At 47.0% G+C, this 25,000-nt stretch overlaps 1 protein-coding gene across 3 annotated transcripts in view; it reads right to left on the bottom strand.

The window, feature by feature from the left end:
- Nucleotides 1-25,000, bottom strand: part of LOC125954790 (breast cancer anti-estrogen resistance protein 1) — a 96,312-nt gene that overhangs the window by 6,662 nt on the left and 64,650 nt on the right. For all 3 annotated transcript variants that reach the window (XM_049685394.1, XM_049685393.1, XM_049685391.1), the window contains one exon: nucleotides 22,783-23,001. In XM_049685394.1, the coding sequence (XP_049541351.1) occupies nucleotides 22,783-23,001 (219 nt within the window). The remainder of the gene's footprint in view (nucleotides 1-22,782; nucleotides 23,002-25,000) is intronic.

The raw sequence follows: 25,000 nt of genomic DNA, 5'->3' as shown, positions 1-25,000 counted from the left end.
ACACTTCAGGAGAGTAAAGGATTGCTCCATCACCATGGGCGAAGGGACGATGAAAGGAGAGGGAGAGAAGTGTATCATTATAATTTCATTATTATTGTACTAAACACATCACTCTGATGGCGCAGCATAGGGCAGGGCAAGTGGATAATGTTTTCCGGTTCGTTCGTTTGGAGTGTGTTCGTGTTCTCACACCGTGGCGAATGAATCAGGGGCGTTTCATTGGAGCGTGCACTTCTCCGCCGGGGGGAGGGCAGGAGGGACATTAAATCTCCTGTGATCCTACTTGCGTCACGCGGCATCAGTGGAAGGAGTGATAACTCCCGAGTTATGTTGCTGTGTTTGCAAACAGCTCATAAATATGGCAGAGGTGAGCACTACTGCACTGCGCTTGCAGTGCTGAGGGGAAAGGTTAATACACGAGAAAGATCCTTTCAAACTCAAAAGAAAGAGAGGATAATGAATGAGTTTGCCCAACGCAAAAGGATAAACGAAAGTAGTATTACTAATGGCAATGCAGATCGTTCCATCGATGATTCAGCTGGGTGAACTCGAATGGAATCGAAATCGCGGAACATGGATAACAAACTCTCGCGAACAGTTTGCATTGCAAGCGCAGCTGTAATTCGTAATGGATGAGAAATGTAAAATGTACCGGAATGATCAATAAACTTCGGTTCTTATCACTACTACTACCAATTCGCCAGCTGCGTTGCGCTCCATCGTTGGAAGGGGGCAAACGCATTAGATGAACCACCTTCTCATCAATCTTCGTTCCCTAGTGTAGCACCACGAGTGTTCGAGAGGAGAGCTCATCGTAATGATCGTTGTAAGAAGGTGTGTGCTGCTGCTGCTGCTGTACCGAATCAATCAACCCAGTAGCAGCAGCAGCAGCAGCTCGCGAGGGGGTTAGTCAATCCAATCAGTTGATCTAATCGATTTTTCTAAAGTACAAAGCTTTCCGATCCTGTGCCAAGCGAGTGTTCGGAGTGAGGGAGAGGGAATGTGTCTAATAAATTAAGTAGCAGCCCGTCCTCGAGATGCACATGCTCGCTCAAGCTCGTCCTAGGGTCCTGAGTGATGACACACCTCATCTTCGTGAGTCGTCTCTAGCAGATGTAATTTTCGTCACGAAAAGTGGTGACTTTTTTGATGGAAAATTGGATTTTCTTTTCACACTGCCGTGACGTATCGTTGTCGTATCGTCTGGTCTGGCAGCTTGCGAGCGATCGTAGTACTGCCCTTCCGTTGGGTAAGTTCGTTTGCTAGCCCTCTTGTGTGCCTGCAGCATCGTATGATTCACTTTGGCGCTCGCTGTACAGAGTGTGCAATCAAGAAACCAATCTTTTATTACTTCAAGCTGAGTTTTCCCGTTTGTACGAATCTCAAACTGCGTTCTCTCTGATTTGTTATTCATTTTTTTTTCAAATAACATTCGAGTTTGCGGTGCACCATCGTTTATCCTTTCTCTATCTCGGCTGCTCGATTTCGACATAAATCACGTTTTGTGATTTCGTATGCAAGCACAATTTGCACCAACAATGGTTTCATATTTATTGGCAAACCGGAAATAGTACGGGTTGCTGCGGGAATGCAGTTGAAAGAAACGAGTCTGCTTTTGCATGTGGTTAAAAAATCCTGGCATGGCAAATGCATTTCCTAGATCCGCATCTGAATACTAGCGCAGGGTGTTTTGTTGCCTGATTCTCCGGGTTTGAGTGTGCAGCAAAAGTTATGGAAGAATCGTGTTTGGGTTTACGATCCTTGCCTCCGAAGAATGCAATATATTGGATTCCGGGAAAAGAGTTTTAATATAGCTGCTCTTTACATTGAAGATTCATTGCCCTCTTGAGAATAAAATGTTTGCCGTAGTATACAGCAATAGAAGGATTTTTCGTTTTCCTGTTTAAGGAGCACGATACCTATTCGGCGAGAACTAATGATAGAACAAAACTTTGAACAATCATCTCACTTCCTTATTTATTAGCTTTTGCAGACAGCGGGAAGCGGAAACTTTTCTAAGTTCTTCCCGGTATCTGGCATTTCTTTGCTGTTCTTCCTATACGGTGTATTGTCTTACATTTCCCGGAGGAACGATTATCCGCGATCCATTTGCACTGTCCTCACTCGAGAACGGTACGTGGTTGAGATGAGGAATGCAGCAAGGCATCAAAGATAAGAGCCGTGTTAGAGTCGCAAGTCTTTGCACCGATTGCACTTTTCGCAAAACAACACACCGGCCAAAGGCCCTGGCGCGATGCTTATGGGCTAGAGAACAAACCAGCCCAGAATGATTCCTTCTTCCTATTCGTTTTCTCGCGAATAGCGCTGTCTGATGCAATTCCGGGGCTGCAAGGGGAAGTGAGAAAATATTTAGCTCGTTAGTAGAATAATAAACTTTCCGTCGTCCACATGCAGCCGCCTGCGGCTCTAATGTTCCGTTTCGCACTTCTGTGAGACATTGAAATGCATCTCACAAAGTTAGGTTGGGAGAGAACGGAAAACTTTAACTTGGCTTTTGTTGGAACGTCTGGAATGTTCCAGAAGTATCTAACTTCCTACTTCCTGCCCGACCGACACTCCTCTACGGTGTCATTCATCTTTCGATAAACGGAAGCAGAAAAGGAAGACACGACGACGGCGCAGACGGTAGTGAGAGTGCGCGCCAGAAGGATGTTTATGACCCCGGTTGTACCCACAAACTCTTTTCTTTAAATGCGATAAAATGGTAATTTTGTGCCGCCAGACAAAAGTCCTACAAACGATTTCCAGTCAACAATCATCCATTCAGGGAGATGGTACGGTCGGTGCGCGAAAAAAGGTGTAGGCAAAACGCGTTTGCAGATAAGGAAAAATATGCTTCAAAAGCCATCCGCCATTGGTGACGGAGTCGGGAGACAATGCTTATCGGAATGTCGATGAAAAAAGTTTTCAAAAATTGAATCCCCATCCTCTCCTCTAGGACACAATTTCCGTTTTTATGCTCGTATCCTACGCACTTTGATAGCGCAATGCGCAAGTTGTCGGGGGAAATATGTAAAATATCCAATCGACGATGAGTCGTCTGTTTCAGTTCCTACTCACTAGAACTCTGGCAGTCCGGGGTGAGGCTTTCCTGGGCGAACTTTTGTGGTTACGGTTCACTGGAATGGTTTTTGGCATGTTTTTGATTTCCCAAAGTCAGGCGAAGCACAAAGCAAAGAAAAGAAGAGGAGCTGGGGGTGAACTTATTGGCATAGCGGCGCGTTCAGCGAACCGAATCTAAGACTTCTAAACTCTCTTCCTGATGCTTCATCAGAAGCACAAGTCATCCCCAAAGAGCTGAGTGTGTCTTTAGCGATTATTTCGAACGATTGCTATCGATATGATAGCGAGCAATCGATCCGTTATCGTGCGGTGAAGACGCAAAACTCGCGGAAATTCAATCGGCATCATGGTTGGGCGTCTGCCAAAAAAGCATTCCGAGATGAGTTCCGGACGATAAAAAAAATCAATTCCTGCTCAATTCGTAAGCATTCACGTCTGCAAGGGATGCAATTGAAATTCCGCGCTTTCGAGCGAAATGGCTTTGGCCAGGCGAGAGCATAATGTCCGCAGCGAACAGCATAGCTACTTGAAGGCAGGAATTTATGGCGATTCCCACTGAATGTCGCGTCGTTGTGGCCAAACCTTTTGACAGCGATTTTGACTACAATGATTCGCCATTTCGAAAAAGGGATTTCGGCCCTTTTGTGGTAGCACTCCGGGAGAGCGTGTGGGAGATTTGTTTCAAATTACGCCGAAACACATCCCGGCCGGGAACATCCAAAGTTTGACTTTATAAGGACCGAGCATGACTATAAAGTAAACATAAAAATTTAAACAACATCTCAACGAGTCGATCGAAGCGCAGAGAGGATGACACACGATGAGAAGAAGAGAAGTGGCTTCTGGCGCAGTATTCGCATCGAACGAACGCCACACGGAGGATGCACTGAGTGATCGTTCTTTGGCCCATTTAACATTCCGAAGCAAATGCAAACGGACGGACGGACGGACGGAAACCCGGAGCACGAGCTAGACACGATCGGCCACAGTGGATGAGCGAGAGGGAAACGATGCACGGGATCGATACGGAAATTCCGGTCGTCCGGATTGTGTGTTGCTGGGATCGATGCCGAGTCTGAGCCCCCGGAGCGAGGAACGCAGCAAGATGTGTACACATTCTTCTGCCCTTCTGTGGTCCGGTGCCGCTAGAAGGGATTTCATCCATTTAAGGATATGTCCACTTCCTCATATGGTCAGCAGGGCAGACATTCCGTGTCGTTCTCGGACGCTCGCTCGGCTGAAACGTCGATTGAAGAAGTGACTCACGAGGAAGAAGTTCTGGGTTATTTTTAGCAACAACGTTTTGCGTTCCGGAATAAATATGGAGATGAACTTTGGTGAGATGAAAGGGAGCAGTTTTTACTATTCTTTACTTTCTGCGACCCTTTATCGGCAAAAGATTATTTTTATAAATGCCCCAGTAATTGAAAACTCCCTTTTTTATCTCACCAACTCAAGTATTTGAACCATCCTTTAATGTTTTCTTCATGGGTCAGTCCACGAAGAGACAGTCAACGTTCGCGAATACGCACCCAAAGGCCGGTGTAGCACAAGTGCGCGTGCACCTGGAGGAAAATTTGAAAGTCCCAGCGACAATTCCTCCCTCTGATCAAGATCCAGTCACCGAACATGGTCAACAGGCAGCACACAGGCGGCCAGCAACAAGAAGCTCCAAGCCAAGATGGAAATCTCGTTTATTCCGTCCACGTATCTCGCCCAATCGTCTTGCAAGACGATATGTCGCCCTGCCTGCCTACCGCACTGGATCCGGGACAAGAAGGAGATGGAGTACACAAAGGGAGAGAGGGATGGGATCCGAGGGGGATCTTACCGACCTTCGAAATCACCCGGTCGGTCCTTTTCTGAGACATAATTCCTAAAATAAATCTTTGCGACATTATTTTTTCATACAGCACAGCGTGGTAGGAGTGTCCGGGAGTCGTGATCGGAATCGGGTAAGTATAGCACCGTTGAAGGGAAGGGGGAGAGTGACTGGTGTTTGCAGTGAATACTTGTGAAAAGTGGACAAATGGAATTTCCCTGTTGTATCGTGCTGCACTTCTCCCTGCCTCACTCTCTCCCTCTCTCTCTGCTTTTAAAATGCGTTGTCATTCCTTTTATGAGGAGCTTTCCCCGCTGGTAGATATCCGCTACACGGTACGGTCACTTTCCTGTTATCAGCAAAGTAGTGATGAGAGTGTGATACGAGGGAAACCGGTAGCTCTGTCCTTCGTTGGAACCTCGCTAGACACACTGGAGACAGTGGAACCACACACTAAGACGCCTCTAATGGCAACGCCAACGGTATTCCCACGATTCGACTCGAAGCACATACGGTTGATACGGTCGCTGGTTGCTGGTTGATACCTGGAGCTCGCCATTGGCAGCATGGCAGCAACAACATTGCACATTCGGACACTTGCTCACTTACTGTGACGAGATCCGTTTGTTCAATCTTCCCGTTGACAGGCCCATACAGGCTTCCTTTTATGGATCGCAGTAGCTGTCGAGGTAGCTACTCTTGCCTGCTTAGATACCTTTTTCATCCGGGGTAACGGATTTTCTTTGGTTTGGCTATGATTTATCTACGAGAATATGTGCTCTTCTCCTTTCCAGCTTAAGAAACTACTCCAAAAACCTGTTTAGAATGACGACACGACACCACCTGCTATCTTGTAGCATTCAAACAATCGCACATCCCATTAAAGGATTTAACGCTGTTGTACCTCACGAAGTAGTTCTATCTTTGATGCACCGATGCAAAGTGGTTATGCTAGCTGAGCTGCTCTCCAAAACCATATGCCAACTTAAGTAGCCAATACTGCCGGCGGGAAGATGGCAACCAGGCACTTAGCTTTGCAGTACACAATGCGTTCATTGCCAAATTCTGTTTTTGTCCTGGTTTTTCCCCGAGAGCGAAATCTTCAAAGACAGCTATTCCGCCACCGAACTTTTCTTCAAGATGCCGTGCGCCATGTGTGCTATGACAGCATAGAAAAAGGATTCCGACTATTCTATGCTGCCATCTCTCGGCATAGAAGGTGTTTTTTTGTCCTTTCGATCCGTACGTGACAAAATGTGAAAATGAGCATCTGAAGACAGGCAGACAGGCCCGTCACCGGGAGTTCCGGGACCCCCGCGGGACTGAAAAGAGATTTAATACGAAATGGCTGCCATTGTAACTGAATTTTAATTGCATTTAATCCCGCCATATGGACCGATGCTGCTACTTCAACGGTCGTGGCTACCTGGTACCACACCTGAGAGGCCATAGGTCAGGGGATTTGTACCGGGGAAACGGGATTCCGACCGTCCAGAAAAAGGGGCCATTGCCGCGGTGGTCGTCCCACGGGAGTGTGAGAGGTTAAGCCCTAGCCGGTCCTTCTCTCATGTTTTGTGTATAATGGCGAGAGAAGGTAATTACACGTTTGCCGCTTGCCACCGAATGGTCAAGTTTATGCGACACGAAAGCCACCTAAAGCTATGGCCATTAAAAAACCCGGACCAACCAAAGTAGGAGGATTAAGGGTACAGTACGGTCACCGCCGTATATGGCGCACTCTGTGGTACGGCTGGGGATGTTCGTCGCTAGCGTGATTCTTCTTGTGTGAGTGGCAAATAGTAATAACGGGGGATCAAGTTTGGAAAGGAAGCAATTTTTGGAGCATCGTACATTCGATTTTGTGCCATAAGTACCGCTGCTCTTCACAGCCCCAATGGACGATAATAAAACATTATTGCGCGCTTTCAGTATTAAATGGCTACGGTGTTGTTGTTGTAGTTATCGTTTTGGGGTCGTTAAAAAGCAATCCAACAAAGACCAAACGACTGGCCGCTGTTTGAGAATTCAACCAGCGACATTCCTGGTGTGTAGTGTCTTATCATACCTTTAATAGATATCGATGAGAAGTTAAAGAATTCGGCCGTTTTCCTACTAGCTAAATCAAATTCTCATTATCATTACAGTTTTCTTCCAGCTCATCAGCGCCGCCTGTTTGCGATCGAATCTAGACACCATCTCCCCCTTCAAAGCACTTGTGACATTGTGAAGCATCTGTTTCCCCTTGCTGTACAAGAAGCCTGTATCCTCAGTTTGAAAAAGGGGGTACCATATCCCCCCGGGCCACACTTCCCTTGCTTCGTCCTTGTTGTGTGCTGTTTTCGCTTTCAACAGACCGAAATAAATAGATGGATTTATGATGGGATTTATATAAACACGTCCCGAGCTAGCAAAATAGCAAAAAAAAGGGGGCGAGATGATACTCTCAGTACCCCTGTATAGACCGGAAAACACGTCTAGGACAACGTACGAGGCGACAAGCTGTCCGGGGAAAGGCTAGACAGTCGCTGCTCCCTCCAGTCTCGGGCAGCCTCAAGTGCGCAACCTCTCGCAGGCAGGCGACATCTTATATCATCCAGACTGCCACTAATAAAATCCATCCTTATTCGTTATCATCAGAATCGATCCTGGCCAGATGATGCGCGTTGTCGTGGTGAGTAAACTGGCGACATCTTCAACCAACCGAGTCCCGTCTACGCATGTTTTGGCGGAGTAACTGTCTGCCGTCGTCTTGAAGGAAATACAATTTCCATCAATCCTTGGGCGCGGCATTTTCGTAGAACCAGTACCACCAACACCACTACAACGTCTTGTTCCTACGAAAGCAAATAGAAAAGCAGTCGACGCGTTACTCCTGCCAGACGCGAAGGGGACTGATGACCCAAATATGATGTACAGAAAACGATGGATGGTTTCGATGATAGCAGGGAAGGATTCGTGCACGTCCAACCGCCTTCAAGCTCTACTATCCTCGCTTCACTGGCAGCCTAACTCCGAGGGGGAGGATGATGCCTAAAATAAATTTAAATGCATGAGCAAGCACAATCCTAACAGTCCCCAAGGGATGCGACCCTTTTCTCTTTCCCCGGGCCCCCCGTATCCGGTCCAAAATTTGCTAGGACCACCGCATCACCGTCGTCCCCCGGGTCCCGAAAGCAAACTAAAACGTCACTCAAATTCCGCTTAACCAAATTGAAAACATTTGCAGCGAAGGGATGGCATATTTGTTGCCGGTTGGTAAAGGAGTGTGCGTACTCCAATATTCGATCAAAAATTGATTCAAATGTTTGTTTAAATTAATTATTTACAGCAAATCGGCCTGGCGTGTGATTTGGAGGTTTGGGAGCGTTTGGGAGTGCACACACTAGTCGGCTATAGAAGCTGCAGAGATACAATATTGACACACCACCGATGCTCCTGCTTCTTTTGTTTGTATTCAGATATCGCGCCGGTTTTTGCATTCTCTTAAAGCGACAGGGATCAACTCGCCAATTTGTCACTGGGCCATAATTCAAAACTAGCGGAAGTCCGTTCGTCTCCGGAAGTCCCGCTCGGCGTAGTACGGGAGACTGTATCTGGAGCTGCTGCTGCTGGCCTCCAGAATTTGAAACATTCAAAAGATGAGTGATTTAAGAGCGGAACGAAAAAGTGGGCCAGTCATAAATCGGTAGCCCCGTCTTTTTATCATTATCTTCTCGCTCGCCTGGAATTGTTTCTCTGGCAGCGAACGCCATCGTTCATTTGCATTTGCACACCGATCGTGCGCACACACCGCTACCGATTGTCCGTTTCCCATGAAAAATGCACTCCAACATGGTGCATAAACTCGGATTGCTATTCCTGTTTTCTTTTTGTTTGGCGAAATATCATTTCGTGAAAGATATTGTGATAGTAGTGGCCAGGGTGTGTCCATTTCCATTGTGGCATATCGCGACTGCAGAGACTTTACCGAAAGTCAGCTCGTAGTAGCATACCCGTTTGTAGAGCAAGTCGTAGCAAGCTAACGCGATTGGTCTACTTCGATTGCTTTCGTTCAACTGGGCGGCAGGCAGAGGCCGCTTGTGTTCGATACAAAGCGATCGAAAGTCAGAAGCTGCTTCCCGCCGGTCCACAGATTGGCGATAGAATTGGGCTCTTGGTTCAATCGCGCGCATTGTGCGCATTATGCAAATTTTATGCATGCTACAAACGATGCTGATGCTGCAGTAGCAGAGCCGAACGACGTGCTGTGGAGCTGCTGCTGCAAAAATATGCGCGCTGGTATGCTGGCGCGGATTCCGTGCCTCTGTAATAAAGTCCAGTGTTGCACAATCGCTTCCAACAACGAGTAAACTCGTGATTCATATACTGTAGATAAATTTCTAATGAATCTAGCACAGTGGCCACTCTACGTGCGTGATGTAAAGGTTTTCGAAAGCATTTTTATATGATCCAAATGGAAATGTTACCCTTTACGATTTATTTTGGATCCAGCAGATTAATGAAACACATGTTCTTCATGAACTAGCCACTGGGCAGTAGCTGGTTGGAGTTTTCAGCGAATTGAAGACGATCGATTATTTGATTTATCTCTAGTGGATCCATTTTTAAACGATCCAATTTAGTTTACACCGGCACAACATCATAAATAACACCCCGAAGACGACGTATCTTCAACGACACAGAGAGCGAAAACGAATGAACGAAAAAAGGTTCAGCTAAATCCAATCAAATCGATCAGCAACCGAGCGAAATGGGATCATTGGTGGGGCCACACCAGGGACCAGGGTGGCGCCGTTGTGGAACCCCGGTTTGGTCTGCAGCCAAATGAACATCCTTCTCCATTAAGCGAACAGGATGTTCCATCGACTTGGGACGATAAAAGAAACCCACACACACAACACACCCACTGAGCGAACGGTTCCGGAATCCATAATCAGGGCAACGAAAGTGGAAGAAACGACTTCTTTGGGTTCGTTCGCTTTCGATGGTGTCTCACTTTCAAAATAAGCTTCAGTTTCTGTAAACTTTTGTTCCTTTTCACTTGGAGTCCTTTTTTTATCGGTCGTTGGTGCGTGATAGTGTCCTAGCAGAAGAGACCATTTATAACAATATAATAGGGTTTCTCCAAAGTCAGTCTCGGCCCCTCTTGGGTATACGGGTTCGAAGAAGTGTCCAGACGAACAAAAGGACATGATAGTTGTCTTGGGGAGTAGAGAATGGCTTCCACAATTCTCTCTGGGGGTTTAAATACTCATAAGGGCTAAGCTCAGAAGAATTTACACTTGGATCCCTAGTCCTGGGCGAGGTAACCCCTCGCCTGTCTCGGTCGTTGGTTAGAGATGATATATCATCAAGCTGTGGCTTGATGATAGCTGCAGTCCGAGATGATTGGGGTGAGTTACATCGATTTGTGCGACGAGAATTGCCTCGTCGAACAAGCCACTTAGGTTAGCGCTTGACATGAGCACAAATCAATCAATTTAAGGAGAGCCAGCAGCCACGACTACGACGGCGGTGACGACGATCTGCACCCGGATCAGGTTTATGATTGGTTTTTATCCGGTACAACGAAATGGAGATTGGGTCCAGCTATACCATAAATCATCGCGATAAATAAACGGTCAGTACCGTTGGATTAGCGAGGGGTGATGTGATGCATTCATGTCATTACACGCAGACGCCAGTAGGCGGCTTTCGTTTGGTTGCTACAGCAAGCCATGGCGCGAACCAGCCACCAACTTTCATTATGCGAGCAACAGAACGCCTATGGCCACTAACCTGTCTCGACGGCTTGGCCGAGACAGGAATGGAAGTAAAAAATGAAAATGCATCCCACTGACAACAACAGAAGCCGTTAGAAACCGTTCGGGTGCTTGATATCTCGTGGGGACGGTAATGTCGCTAGTCTCGTCACCAGTCACTCTTGTACGGCGACGTGCGTGACGGGAGATAAATCGTGTTCCGTAACTCTTGCTACCATGCGGTACGGTTAAGCCTGAATGACGGTGCACTAATAGGGCGGTAGGCTTGGCCAGCATGTCAGAGGCGCCTGGCCGGTCGCGTCGCTGAGAGCACCGCGACATGCCGAGACGCGTTCACTTGCTATAGCCTCGGAGCCAAGGTTGTTGCAAATTTATAAAGTGTCCAGCACAAACTGCACTAGTCCAGCAAGCGGGTTCGAAGGGGCTCGCACTTCCCTTTCGCACCAGCTGGGAGTGGTTCTAATTTGATTAAGATTTATATCGTCAAATGTTGACTGTTTCGCGCATTTGGGGATCCTGTTTTGCCATTTTGTGAAGTTTGTTTTCTGTTATCGCACGGTCATTTAAGGCAATTGACTGGTGGTTACCATTCGTGGCTACCAGCATCAGTATGATGATGATGGATTGCTTGGTGGAGTTCAATTTATCCCTCGGTGTCGTGCGATGCGGGAAGTTTCCGGTTTGCAGCAAAAAAATTAACACACAATTTGGGTACCCTTTTCGGTAAGTTTGCGCTTGACGGATATCTTTTAAAATGTTGACGAAAAATCTTGTCAATAGCAATTCATGGCGTTATTCCGCGAAGTTTGCTTCGTCTGCAGGTGCCTAGAGCTTACTTTGTCGTTTCCTTCGAATCAAAATGTTGACTGCCATTTACCTGGATGGTTAGCGGAAAAGTATGTGCAAAATGCCTTGTCATGGTGCCAGTTGCTGAACACAAAACCTAAGCACATCGTCCTTGGCCCTTTACCCTGGACCCGATATAGTGTTCTAGCATAAATTTATCCAGAAATGTAATCATGAAACGAGAGCGCGTAACACAAATCCGACTGTATCGCGTAGCCATCTTGAATCCGACGATTTTCGTATGCCAGCGTCACGGCCAGAAGCCAATGTCAATCTGATTAAATTGTGCGTTCATTTATTTACTGGGCCCAGAACTTTTGCTCGCACTTTCCTGTTCCGGCAAGATTAGGTTTCACCGAAAGACGCCAAGTATGCCGAGAAGAGCGTATCCCGGAAGCGGTCGTTTGTTTTCCATCGGTCATTAAGCGTCACATTAGCGCACTGAACCGTTGGCGGCGAAAAGATTCTGCTTCTTGTCCGTGGTTCCGGAACGTAGGAAGGATACGTACGATATCGAACAGCAAAACGGTTTGGACGCTTTGAAGAAATTTTCATGCCAGGTCCTACATTTTCCAAGAATTTTTATCGAACCAACCAGTAGAGTGGACTTCGTAAAATTTTTATAAAACAAGAAACGTAATGGAGTAATTTGTTATTTTCCTGATTCGAAATAGCAAACATTGACCACCTCATCGAAGTGCACAGAGAGCCTTAAATTTTGTTTCTTAGAAACATAGCCTTCATACGATTGCTTGATGGACGGTTTTTGCGGGGGAATAAGACGTTCATCCGAATATTTTCTATGCTTATCTTTTCGCGAGGTATTTTGCGCAGAAAGCTGATTCCTATCATTTCTAACGCTGGTACAGAATGGATCGTCCGTTTGATTGTGACTCCACTTTTTATCCTTCAATTTGGCCATGCCGGAAATTTAATTGTCATTTATCGAGCTGTTGAGACAAAATATTATGCACTTTAATTGCACTTTGAACAAAAGTGGTGAAATATTCTCGAAAACGAACCTGTGTTCAGAAATGATTTGACAAAATTTCTGGACTAAACATTTACTGCAATTAAACCGAAATGAACCGAAATCGAGCACGCTGAAGTTGTTTGCAATTTCCAAACGTAAAGCTCACTTTGATTGATACTAAATATGTTTCTGTAGAGTAACCATAGCTGCCATGGCGCAGAACGACATGATTGATTGCATCATTGCACTCTTTGATGACGTTGTTTGTGAAGCCCTAGCCATGGATTTACTAAGGTAGCAACTTAACGGGGTGGTCCACGAATTTAATTGATAAAGTGCCCCAAGCTTACCGAAACATTAAAGCAGAAATGAATGGGTTATAAACTTGGAATCGTTAACATGCATGAATGGGCGTTTACGTTATGACACTCCCCTCATAGCAATCTCCGTTGCGCTTGAGCAAAGGAACGATAAAAAAAATTTAAGCCGATTACACACGTCGACCTCTTAAACAAAATTTACCACCCTTTTCCATTTGTTTGCCTACATTAAAAAAGCTACCAGAACGTTCGTTGAACACCTAGCTCCAAGCTTCTTCAGTGATTCGTTGCGGAGAAACGGTTTTGTTGGGAGACGAGGATTAACAAATGCGGCTGCTGTGCACGACTTTCAAAAACCGGGCTCCAGAAGTTGATTTCGGGTTTAATTGTCCCGAAAATGCTTTTAAGAGAGGAACGCCTCCAATCAGTAAGCACACTATTAACAACCAGCCTTTGCCTGGCGACTTGCTGGTTTCGTTTCTGGTGATGTTTGCGCAATGGTGGTGCCTGCTTTTCGTAATGTCGATCGCTCAATGCTGGGAGTCGTTAATTTAATTCTTATGCCAACGTCAGATTTGTGCTGGTCATTTGTAAATCCAGTTTATTGCTTTTTTCGTCTAAAGGCTTCCTGGGAAGACCACCACCGCTGTACGCCAATGAACTGCTGATATTGACATAAGCAGGATACACATAACACACAAATTGGTTTCATTTGGTCAAGTCTAGGCTTGACATAAATCGCAATGACCATATACTCCCCGTTACATAGCCAAATGCTGCAAAGAGACATAGAAACACCGCGATAGAAGAGGGATCTGCTCTGGAATACTAATTTCCTGTCGTTATGGTCACCGCTCGTCACGCTAGAAGCCATTCCACCCTCCATCATTCGTAACATTTGCATAAAACTCACAATAAATTTTTCACAAATTCAAATTGAAATTTATTATTCGAACGTCGTAAAAGAGAATAAACCGTGCAGAAGAAGACAGCACGTGTGTCTTGTGGTCAAGGAGCATAGATCACATTCCATCCTATACCATTCCATCACAAACTTCGCAGCAGCTTAAGCGTCTTTGAGATTTCGGGGATGGTTGTCTTTTGATGAGTTTCTTTGGCACGAGCACGGGCATACCGCATTGTAATTACTGCGGATAGAGAAGGCGGATGAAAACGTCTCAATAAATTCAAACCACTCGGTAGAAGCTCACTTCGATTTGGTGCTAGCTTTATGATGAAACCACCTTTATTTTATTATCGATCCGTGGTACTCTAATTCATCTGGAAAATGGGAGAAGGCGTCAAACGCGGAGTCAGGTTTCGAGTTTCGACGTGATTTTTATCTTCACCGTATAAAGTAGGCCAACCCGTGAGGCTACGTGTTGAGTGAAACAATGGGTAGGGTGAACCGTATTCTGCGCATTACAAACCGTGGCGCACCCACAAACACTTCAGGGGATCAATTTTAACGACGCCACAAAATCAATAAAATCGTGTATTCGTCTAGCCGCAACCGTCGAAGTAGTCTGTGACAAACCATACACTACTCTACCCCGACTGCTACGATCGCTTGCGACAGATAGTGCGGGGTGATATTTTATGGCGACCAGTTGGAAGATCTCTAGACTACTAAAAAATCTAATGGATGGAGCAGCGAGACTTTAGACACAAAAAGCAATCAATAAAAGGGACTGCACACTCGAGACATTTAGTGGTCACTCCAGTGGAAGGAAGGTATGCAGAATCTAACGACATTTTAATCTACCACCCGACATTTCCATTTCTCTCTATTCTTTTTGTATGAATTAATTTCAACTAAATCAACTGGGGGAAGCTAAAGGGAGAATCTAGACTCCGTATGGTTACGATTGTTGCGAAATCAACCACTGTACGGCGGAGGATACTAGGAACCCCGGGACGGAGTAATCTCTAGAGAGCATGATCGATGTGAGAAGTGCTGATAGACGGACACGCTGGTGTTGGAGACTTGAGAACATGTAGAGCTCTCAGTGGAATGAGCTGCGAACTGGGAACACTTGAACAGATGCTGGTGTTCAAGAGGGATAGCAAAGGTTGGCAACAAGACGTGCCGCCGTCTGACGGTCTGATTCTGAGTATTGCTCGAGTGGCAAGTGCCGACACGACGACGTTCGACGGGATTGTGATAAATTAGGATTTACAGTGATTAGCATAAGTGCATGGCGTTGGCGGGCGGGCCGGCGAGCGAGTAAATGGCGTACGAGTGGTTCCACTAAAGCACAGCACTCACGCAATCAGATTTGCCGCCGGTGCTAAACGGTTACGACCGGTGTGGTGGACGTGTATCATACAAAAATGCTTCATCGCATCAGTGCCGTTCACCAGGGGTCGTCGTGGTTCGGCAGAAAAATCCGCTGGACCTGCAGAGAACCCGTGGCAGAGTTTTTGGGTTGGTTTGCGAAATGGTTGCGTAGGTCTTGAAGCATATTTTTGAGCCCCGTGACTCCTTTTAAGGGCGTAGGATTTGACAACCACTGGTCTCGGTGCAGAATCGAAATGTAAACCAGCGCGCGCAGGTCCACTATCGACATAAGGCTTTTCTTAGCGCGCCCGCGCCTCATTCACAACAGGTTTCCGTTGACAAAGTATGGAGCCTTCTGTTGCCAGCGCAAAACGCAGGTTTGTCGCCTAGTCTAGTTACGCCCCGGAGCAAGATCGTTTCTAACGGGTTTCGAATCGGTCGGCGAAGAGAGAGCGAGAAGAAGAAGTGGGAGTTTCATGATTTACAACGCGGCCCCCCTCCCCCAACCGCACAACTAGTGGGCACTAGGCGAGGTACGAACATGTAGTACTCGCACGATCCAGAGCTCGTACATCATCCGGTCGTCCGGTGGAATCGAGAAAAGGGACACCACAGCTCGGACACTATTTGCATTCGACCCACTTGCCACAGCAGACGCAAATGACATCCTGCTGCCCGGGTATGCAGACCTACGCGGCGCAGGGTTTATGCGATGTTGCAACTGACCGCAACATCTCGGTGCAGTGCCTCGGTGGCCTAGTAATGCTCTACGCACCCAACAGCCTCACCAAATGGAGCACCATGCAAGCCTTGATTTTTGGCGTGGGCCGTTTCATTCAGTAACGGTTCAACCACCGGATGAATGGACTGGTCCCGGTGCTGGTGGTGACAAGAAATTCGCGTGGACATTAACGATCGGATGATATGCAGGGTCCGTGGGCTTATATGCTTGAAGACTAATCGCTGAATTATATCTCGTATAAATGTCGTTACTCAAGGGTCTTACCTCGTGGAAAAAGAAAGGACAAAAAATGGCTGCAGCCACAACTAACGATTTCACTTCCAACGATCCAGTTCGTGACAGCGGCAATTGGAGTCAATTCAATGGCGACCAGCAGCCAACCAACAGTGAAGTGGCAACCCCATGGGGAGTAGCACTAGCAGCAGCTCTACTATTGCGGCCCACCACTTCATTGCGCTGAGTGTGCATAAATGCAATAAAAGAAGTAATTTAACACTTCTCCAGACGTGTTCGTGCTCGCGAGCATGGCGCAGTTGGCTGCACGGGCGCACTCTCTTGTGCGCGCCCTAGTGGCGTCGATTGATCCGTATGCAATTGAATCAATTATGGTGGCTCGTTGCTATTCGACGGAATCGATCGACTAGCGGCTGCAGTTTCCAGCGGTACACCAGAGCTATACAAGCTACAGATCCTCAACTACAGATGCCACCATCGACAGATCCGGAGCTGGGTGTGAGGTACAAAATGCTAATGATGTCACGAGCTGGTCCACCTTTAAGAACGAATCCCATTGAATTGGAAACACAATATCCGTACACACGTGTCGCACTTGAGTGTAGCGGTATAATGGTGGTGCTACTTATTAATAATGGCACACCATCAGCCTCAAGTTGGTTGGTGGCATGCGTACCAACTGTTACAAGTAAATTAACGAACCAGCCACCTAACCATCGGAGACCGCGTAATGACTATCTTTCGGTTGAGCTCCATTTTTGGAGCTCCAGCTGCAAATATCCTGTAGGACAATCGAGCAGGAGCCAGGGAATTTCATTTTTGGGACAGCAACAGCAAGGTAAATTTATGAAAATGATTGCCGACCGACACGACACGAGTGGAGGAACACCAGTTTAAAGAAGGTGCGGCAGCAAACGTGCCGATGGTGCCATGTTCCCCAATCTAGCGGAAATAAATCCAAATGAGAAACCGTTTCCGCAGGATAATGGCAGGGGAGTGGTACCAGAAAATGATAATTAAAAATCTTTGGCCAAACGGTACCGTAGGGGTGTGCGGTGGATGCGGGGAGAATTTGGTCTTATTACGTCGATCAAATAGATTTATGTTGCGAGGGTGATGCTTAAATCATCACAAAGTCCCGAATGGAAGAGCAACATTTTTGTGTTTCATTTATCCCTCCGCATATTCGCGAGCCATTAGAATCGCGTGAACTGGTGGCAGCGCTTGTAGCAGCTGTAGACGCGGTGGTATAATTAATGAAAGTCAATTTTAATTATTTGCACTGTTTGCACCAACTGTGCAAACATCCACTGGCCGGTCGTCTGTTAATTAGTAGCCCTGGCTGCTAGATCATAAGAAATACTGGCCCTAGCGCCAGCAACAACATCCGAAGAAATCAAGTCAGCGCATGGATACCGATTGTAGAATTCTCCTGTCGGCACGGAATTCCGCATTCTTAGCGGATTTCTTACCTTTTTCAGTTCTAGAGGTACCCGAGTGTTGCTGCTACAGTAGGTCGTAGCTTGCATCAACAGATTGACAATTGTTTGTCAACAAACACGCTCGCACTGTGTATCTAGTAACCTGGCCGCAAGGCTTGATGGATGGTAGACACAGTTGCACTTTTACTCAAAGGCTCTGAGTAGGCCGGGACAGGGTGTAAAACATCAGGACAAAATAGAAAGCGGTCGTCTTACCGCAGTTACACAATAGAACCGATGTGTGACGTGAGAAACGTGCTGTTTTTGTAAAACAAAAATGTAAATCTGCCCACCAGCACGCGCTGGCATCAAGGGAGCCTCCTATGATAAGACTACAGCTGGCTTCAGAAGCAACAAATTTTTACTTGTGTCAACGTGACTGAGGGGAAAAGGGCAAAGTAGGCTGCCTTTCTATTTGGCAGATTTATTGGCGTGAAGAGTGGAAGACGCGGTTCAGAAATATTGGATAAGCATGGATGCTCGTATTAGGATAAATCGTTTCAAAATCGTCCCATTCAAATGTTGTTCCTTTCAGCTCGAGTTCGAGACCTCCTCGAGGATCATCATCATTCCTCGGTGTGCTCGCGGTAATCCAATTTTTCGTGGCTTTTCTTCGGTCGAAGCGATTTCACACTTCGTCGTCAGGCTCCTGAGGCCTAGCGTAGGATTCAAGAAGGATTCAGCTTTTCGTTTGCAGGATCTTTACAGGAAGCTTGTAAGGTGGTTGCTACGTGCGCTAGTATCGTTCGTGGGGCCCACCAGAGTGACAAATGGGTGCCAACGAAGGTGCGTAAACGAAGAAGATTAAATATTTCGCATTCTCGTCGCTTCATCGCTGGCCCGGAGCGTCCTCTGTGGCCGTGCCTCGAGCGAGGTGAAGCAAATGAACCAACGGCCGTGGGTATCCGTACCGTACCATACCGCACCGTACCGGGCGTCAGAGACAACGCAAACACAAACATCCACCATCAATAAAAGATGGCCCGTGGGTGCGGGTCTGCGGAAATGATAAATCTCTGTTCCTGGTTTGCCCGTTCCGTTCCGGAACCAAAACCCCCATCGCAGGCGCATGAAAGGACAGGCAGCAGGCGTGAAAAAAGAGGATGGTCGAAAACGGTGCTTCCGGTTAGCGTTGCGGACGTTTTCCGGTGCGACGAAACAGGCCGCGAGGTGGAATGCTAAATTAAGGCCATGGACGAAAAACACCCGCAGTAACTCGAACGGGCACACACACATACATACAGCCCTAAGAGGCTCGTCCTCAGGACTAGGGTCGCGGACACCTTTGCTTAAAGCCAGAAGACCAAGCCCCGTACCCGGAGGGTTGGCTATGGTTCGCACGGCGTTCCTTACTGAATTCTTTATTAAATGAGTTCAATCTAGGGAAATGATTATTTAGTTGGTACACTGGGAAGCAGGATGGTACGGTTGGGGGGGAAGGTGAGATTGCATGAACCTGCTTTCGACGGACGGACACTGGCACCACACAATCGGAACATCTTCTTCCTCCGTTACTTTAAGCAACGGGTTAAAGAGGTTTAGTTAAACGGTACGGGGGAAGAAATGCGTTCAACCAGATCCTCGCTTCGAAGATACACCATACAAACGAAAAACCTTTTTATTCTGAATTCTAAGGGCTTGTTCTTCATGCGCGCACGCGTGTGTATGAGACGCGGCAGCTCCGTTCGCGCAGATGCAAAATATGTTTTCCATGCCGATGTACGCGCTCTGGTCATAAACGATCCGGGTGCGGACAGGGTGGTAAATGAGATTTTCCTGTCTTGCTGCGTACTGCTGTACTGTTGAACGGTTGTGTTAGGTTACGCTTACAACAGAATACTCCTTTGCGCCGTGGAGAGAGAGAGGGAAAGAAATGGGCCTCTGGTCCGGGTACGGACACGAAAGTCACGTTCCGGGCCGGTACAACGTAGCAATCGAGCGTCGTAGATCCTGTCAAAAGTTTTTACGACTTCCTATTGGTTTCGATTTTATGACAAAATGAATACACGCGCCCAAGTCGTCACGGGAGGACATTTCTCCCCACCGCTACCGACCTAAGGATGCTCGGGCTACGCATTTGGTCGTATAAAATAAATAGCTTCCGATGTTATCGAGAAGAACGAATGTTGTACAAACCATCGCACAGAAACACGCCCCTGGACAGCTGTCGTTCTCTTGCGGCCGTCGCCCTGTAGCAATGAACGTCGACGAGTTACACATAAAGTTTCGAATCATGTGGCACCCGTTTCTGTGGAAACCGGACAATGTAGGTTCGGCAGGCAGTGTGGCAAATATGATGACGACCGTTCAGACTCTCTTTCAGCTGACACACTATCTAACGGAGGAGAGTGAGAAAACTATTCCGGCGAGGCATCATCATTGCGAAGGATAAGATTGTTTGGGTGTGACAAAAACGACCCTTGCGGTGAACATGGTTGGCTATGGACATATTTTTCTTGGAGGTAAAAACACAAGTTCTGCTAATTCCAGCTGCGTAACACATGGATTATTTTTTGTTGCCTCGAGGACGAGTACGAGTACTTCAAACCCTCGATAAGAATTGATGAGCCCTAAGGCCGCGTAGGTCTATCGCACAGATCCAATGGTAAGATAGCACGCACAGTGGGGGAATGGAATCGCCAGGGAGTGAGAAATGACGATAAATCCTTCCAATTGACGCCGACCTACGATACCGGGTTCGGCACCGTACTTACCATCATCCCGTGTTTGTCCTTGAGGACATTCCAAGAGGGTCGACTGTGGCCATTTGCAAACCTACATCTGCAAGGCAAGTCAAACTGTAAAGCGAAATGCCAGGGATCAGGTAGAAGGGCAAAAGTGAAGAACGTTTTCTGGGAGACCCCAGGTGCAGAAGGAGCAGAAAGAAATGCCCTATCGCCTGCAGATGCCGGGATGGCGTATCGAAGGAAGTGCCTAGACATGCTCCTCTTGACCCGTTTCGTTACACAATGGACTCTCCGGAATGGATTCGCAATGACGTAAAAAGACGCTCGGAACAATAGAGGCCCGCGCTCGAAGCGTGCGCTATCGGGCATCAACAACAATGCCACTTTTGCGCTGGTCATTAGAGGCGGTGCTTGCTGTTGTTTCTGGCTTGATGACTTCGACTGTCGTCGAGATTCTTGGTTCAGGGCACGGGTTCTAGCCGGGTCACAAACTTTTAACGAGCCCGAAGAAACTTGATCTCCACCTGCCTATACCAAGCGATAAAGAAGCAATCGATTCGCAGATGGTCTTTTACGCGTTTGTTGTGCGTCAGTTCGACTTTCTTTGTTGTGGATCAACTGTCTTTATTTCTGGGCATGTCGCAGTAGGATAAACCATAGAATTTGGCGAGGCCGAAAGTGAAAGTTTTGAGCTTCTTCATTTCGCCTTCCACTCTTCGCAACCCTTCCTGCGAAAAGTTACGTTTATGTTGTTTACTATTTACGGACAATTTACCAAGTTCAGACACTTCGAGCAAGGTCGAGTTCTAGAAGCTAGAAAGGCGGTTTCAGCACTTCTGCCGACCATAATGCACCGTCAGCAGCGGCGCCCGTGCACCGCTTTGAAAAGGTGAATGGAAGTGTTTTTTTGAGACAAAAAAAAAACTCATTCCGTGATCACCACACTCCTCCAGTGAACTTTGTAGAAACTTTATCGCTTTACAGCCCGGCCAAGGCAGAGGAAGGCGCGTAGGCGCGCTGCTGTCCTCCATCTGTCCTTGATATTTCTGTGGGTCGTGATGTTTGCGGTTTTTTTTCGGAGTGTTTAGGACCAACGCGAAGTCGAAGCAGAAGCAAAAGTTGTTGCTCCACCCGGTTCCGCCTCCGTGAAATGAAGCCTGATTTATGCTTATTGATTTGGATGCTGCCGGTTGGCGTGGTTCGACTTGAATGGCACCGGCAGCCACCAACCAAAGCCATTTCCAGGATGATTGAGATTCCAGTAGATGTGATAAGCTTCCACTTTTGCACAAACAGTCGCGATCCAGTGCTGCCCCATTTCCAACTTTCCAGCGGTGGAAAGTGTATTAGAAGACACATCTTTCACACAATGCCTTCGATTGCGGAGAGAACCAGCGGGGCAAGGCGATAAATTTTAAATGAGCCAACTGATTTGTGAGCACCCGGGAGAAGATGTTGTTACTGCTAATCGGCTTCCGGTGGGGCCGTAAGGAAGGGCAAGGTTCGCCGTTTTTGGAAGAAAAAGTTATACCCATCGTTCCGGTGCCCGCGATGAGCGACACATAAGATGACCGAGAGTGAGGGGCACAAAGAAGGCGACATGAGGAAACGTGCAAAAAAGTTTGTGCATAAACCATTGGCACGATTGCGATTGAATTATTTGCCACCAGCATCAGCAGCCATCTCACGGAGTTTATGACTTCCAATACGGCGTAGTCCTTCCGGTCCCCGGAGGCTCTTCTCTCGTTCGACTTAAGATTGTGTTGCGCCCCCGGAAACTTGCTTTGTTTATCTTAATTTTCATGCATATTTTCTCCTTATCTGTAGTATGCGCGTTTTATGAACCGCTCCTTGGTCTCTATTGGCGATGTTGTAGGGAATGAATTGCAAATTATCTGTGACAATGCGCTATACACACCACAAGACCCCCGCGTGGCAGTGCTGTCCCCTCGGAGGCTTTGGCTCATTGATATTCATACACACAACTCCGGGCAAGCGACAGGAGCTGTCCAGAAACTGCCACTCAAACTCTGCTGGCCCGTCGATGTCGATCTGATTAGTCGTTAGTCGTTGATACGATTACGCTCGACTTTTTTTTCGCTTCTATTTTTGCCACCCCTGGACAGCATTGCGGACATCCTGGGGACCACCGAAAACTGTGTCGATTGCGACCAGGGGGTGGTTGGTTGTAGGATTAGCTGGCAGACCTCGAACTTGGGATTAAGATTGTTATCGTAGGATTAACGAAGGTCGCACACACGGGTGGAGTAACTAGGTTAGTTGCTGCTGCTGCGGCCGGATCTCGTTACGCAGTTCACACAGCTTCAATCAATGCAATAGTATGTCTTTTCCAACGGAGTGACCGCATTGTGTATCCTTTCCGCCACAAAATCCAACATAATCGCCCAGATCCTAATTACGGAAACGAATCCCGGACTGCGGCCGGTTCTTCGATCGTGACAAAATCACGATCTGTCTTTTTCGGAATTACTGCGGATGGTTAGGCCATTTTGGTGCAGACCTACAACTCCCCGCTCCCCCGTAGCTTACCTTGTTGGGCATGATGTGCCAGGAACGGCGCTTGCCCTGCCGCTGGCTACCGATGCTGCTGCCGGACAGGGACGTGTTCTCGTAGATTTCGCTCGGTATCGGACTATTGAGGTTGGTGGTCGAATCAATCGTTGGGCAGGGCGATGAGGCTGGTGATAGCGTGAAGCAGCCCGAATCGTGCGATTGAATTATTTTTAATCTGTTCCCCGGACAGATACCCTGCAATGGAAGAGAAGAGAAAGATTGGGACGGATGGCATTAGGGAATTGAGTAAATTGTTTGACAAATTGAATATTTGGAAATCGATTAAACTTATTGTAAGCACTGAGAGCGCTCCGAAAGCTGCAGAGCATCGGTGGAAAGCAAACGGCCGCATCGCTTTCACTTCGATCATATCGCGAGCGCTGCATCGGTGGCGCGGTATCCGCCCCGGGCAGGGTATGATATTTGCTGAAGAAAAACTCAAAAATGAAAACACTACAATCCATACGCGGTCATCGCGGGCAAAGGTAAACAGAGAAATCATTCGAAAACAATCAGATAAGTCTGGTTGGCTCGCCGGCCACGCCGGAAACCGAACATAACATTTGTTTGCTGTGCAAAGCAATCGAAGCAACAGAAATGGTCACAATGGTTGTTCTGTGAGTTCCGTTCCCGTGGTGTTTGTTCACCAACTTTCGGCCAGTTGAGCCAGCGAAATCGAGTGCTCGGGCCTGAAAATCATCTGCTAAAGTACTTCGCCTGGGACGTAAAATGTAGGAAATAAAAGGCGGATAGGCCAACGCAACAGCAATCCCATAATCGGCCGAATAGAACAACAACGGCAGAACGGCTCGGCGTGTAATCTGCTGAAAGCACCCGGGATCACTGAGCGTAGATTTGGTTCCCGTGGAATCGATCCGAATCGGAAGTAGATTGATATGGAATCGATGCGACGCTCCGTTGTGCTGCTGCCAACGAAACATCTCAGTAGCCATCTGTGTAGTCGCGCAACCGAGATGGAGCGTGGAACATGGAGCGCACCCTATCCGGGTCAAAGTTTTCGCATTTCGTCGAAGTCGGCGAAACGCCATGAGAGAAAAAAAAACAGTGGAATTGTTTTCCGAAAAGTAAAACAACAACAAAAAAAGTTTGATGAGTTTTCCGAGCAGCCCCGAGGAATGATTACCACTGAGAGCTGGCTGGGGCTGTGATGTGCTACTTGTAACCATGTCAGGCGAGTCTGGCTTTGTGACAGAGGCTTCCACCACCTCGGTGCTTACTGGGATTGTTTTACTTCTTGTCTGTGTACTTGGTTGTTTTTTTCTAACCAAATTCTAAGGTTCTAGAACCCTCCTTACTATTGATGAGGTGTAATCAATGTCCGATTGGATTCGCCCCGCAGTTCTTATACACGCATTTTATACGCATCGATCAATGTCTTCTCTTTCCTCCCTTCTAACACCGGAAACTAATGTGGTGGGGTTGTTAAATTGAAATTTTGCCTCCTTGGCGATTGGTGCTATTGTCTTCCTTTTCCGGTGAGTACAGGCAACGCGTCGAACGAAGAAACACGGTAAGGACATTTCGGCCGGTAAGGAGCTCACCGAGATGTGCGTTCCTTCATCGGTGGAGCGGAAAAAAGATAACTTTGTTACGCACCGAGGGAGGCCTTCCTTCTATAAATTTACTGAAATATTAAACATTTTTCAAAATGAAATATGCCGAACGAAAACGCGTCGCAATGGAGGCTGCAGGGGAAATGGTTGAAAGCATGTAAATATAGGATGAATTGAATTTTGCGATCCCAAGGCTAATGGGGAAGACCATGTGGTTTTCACCAAATTGTAAGACACCTATGCTTCTGCTGAGTTTACTTTTCTTTGGCAAAAAGTTACCAAAATTGAATTTGCTTCTTGTGTTCTTTTTCCATCGACCGTTGCCGTTGATTGAAGCTTCCCGCAGAAGTTTTCTGTAGCGTGGAATTGATGAAAAACTTTTTCGTTGATGCTATAAATTCAACCAGATTTCTATTGAAAAACCTGGAACATTATCTGTGAAAATGCACATAAAAAACATTGAAACCGTATGCTGCTAAATGAATGAAACATATTTTATTCCTCAAAACAGATCATGCGGCACGAAATTGAATATCATCGCAACGGATGTAAGACTCCTTTGCCCCCGAAGTTCTGTTTTCGGTAAAATCTTGCGGAAAATTGAACCAAGAAGGCATCAA

Source organism: Anopheles darlingi, chromosome 3, assembly GCF_943734745.1.
Source record: "Anopheles darlingi chromosome 3, idAnoDarlMG_H_01, whole genome shotgun sequence".
NCBI classification, from domain to species: domain Eukaryota; kingdom Metazoa; phylum Arthropoda; class Insecta; order Diptera; family Culicidae; genus Anopheles; species Anopheles darlingi.
The sequence above is the reverse complement of the archived record's forward strand: the minus strand, read 5'-3'. Positions and strand labels throughout refer to the sequence as shown.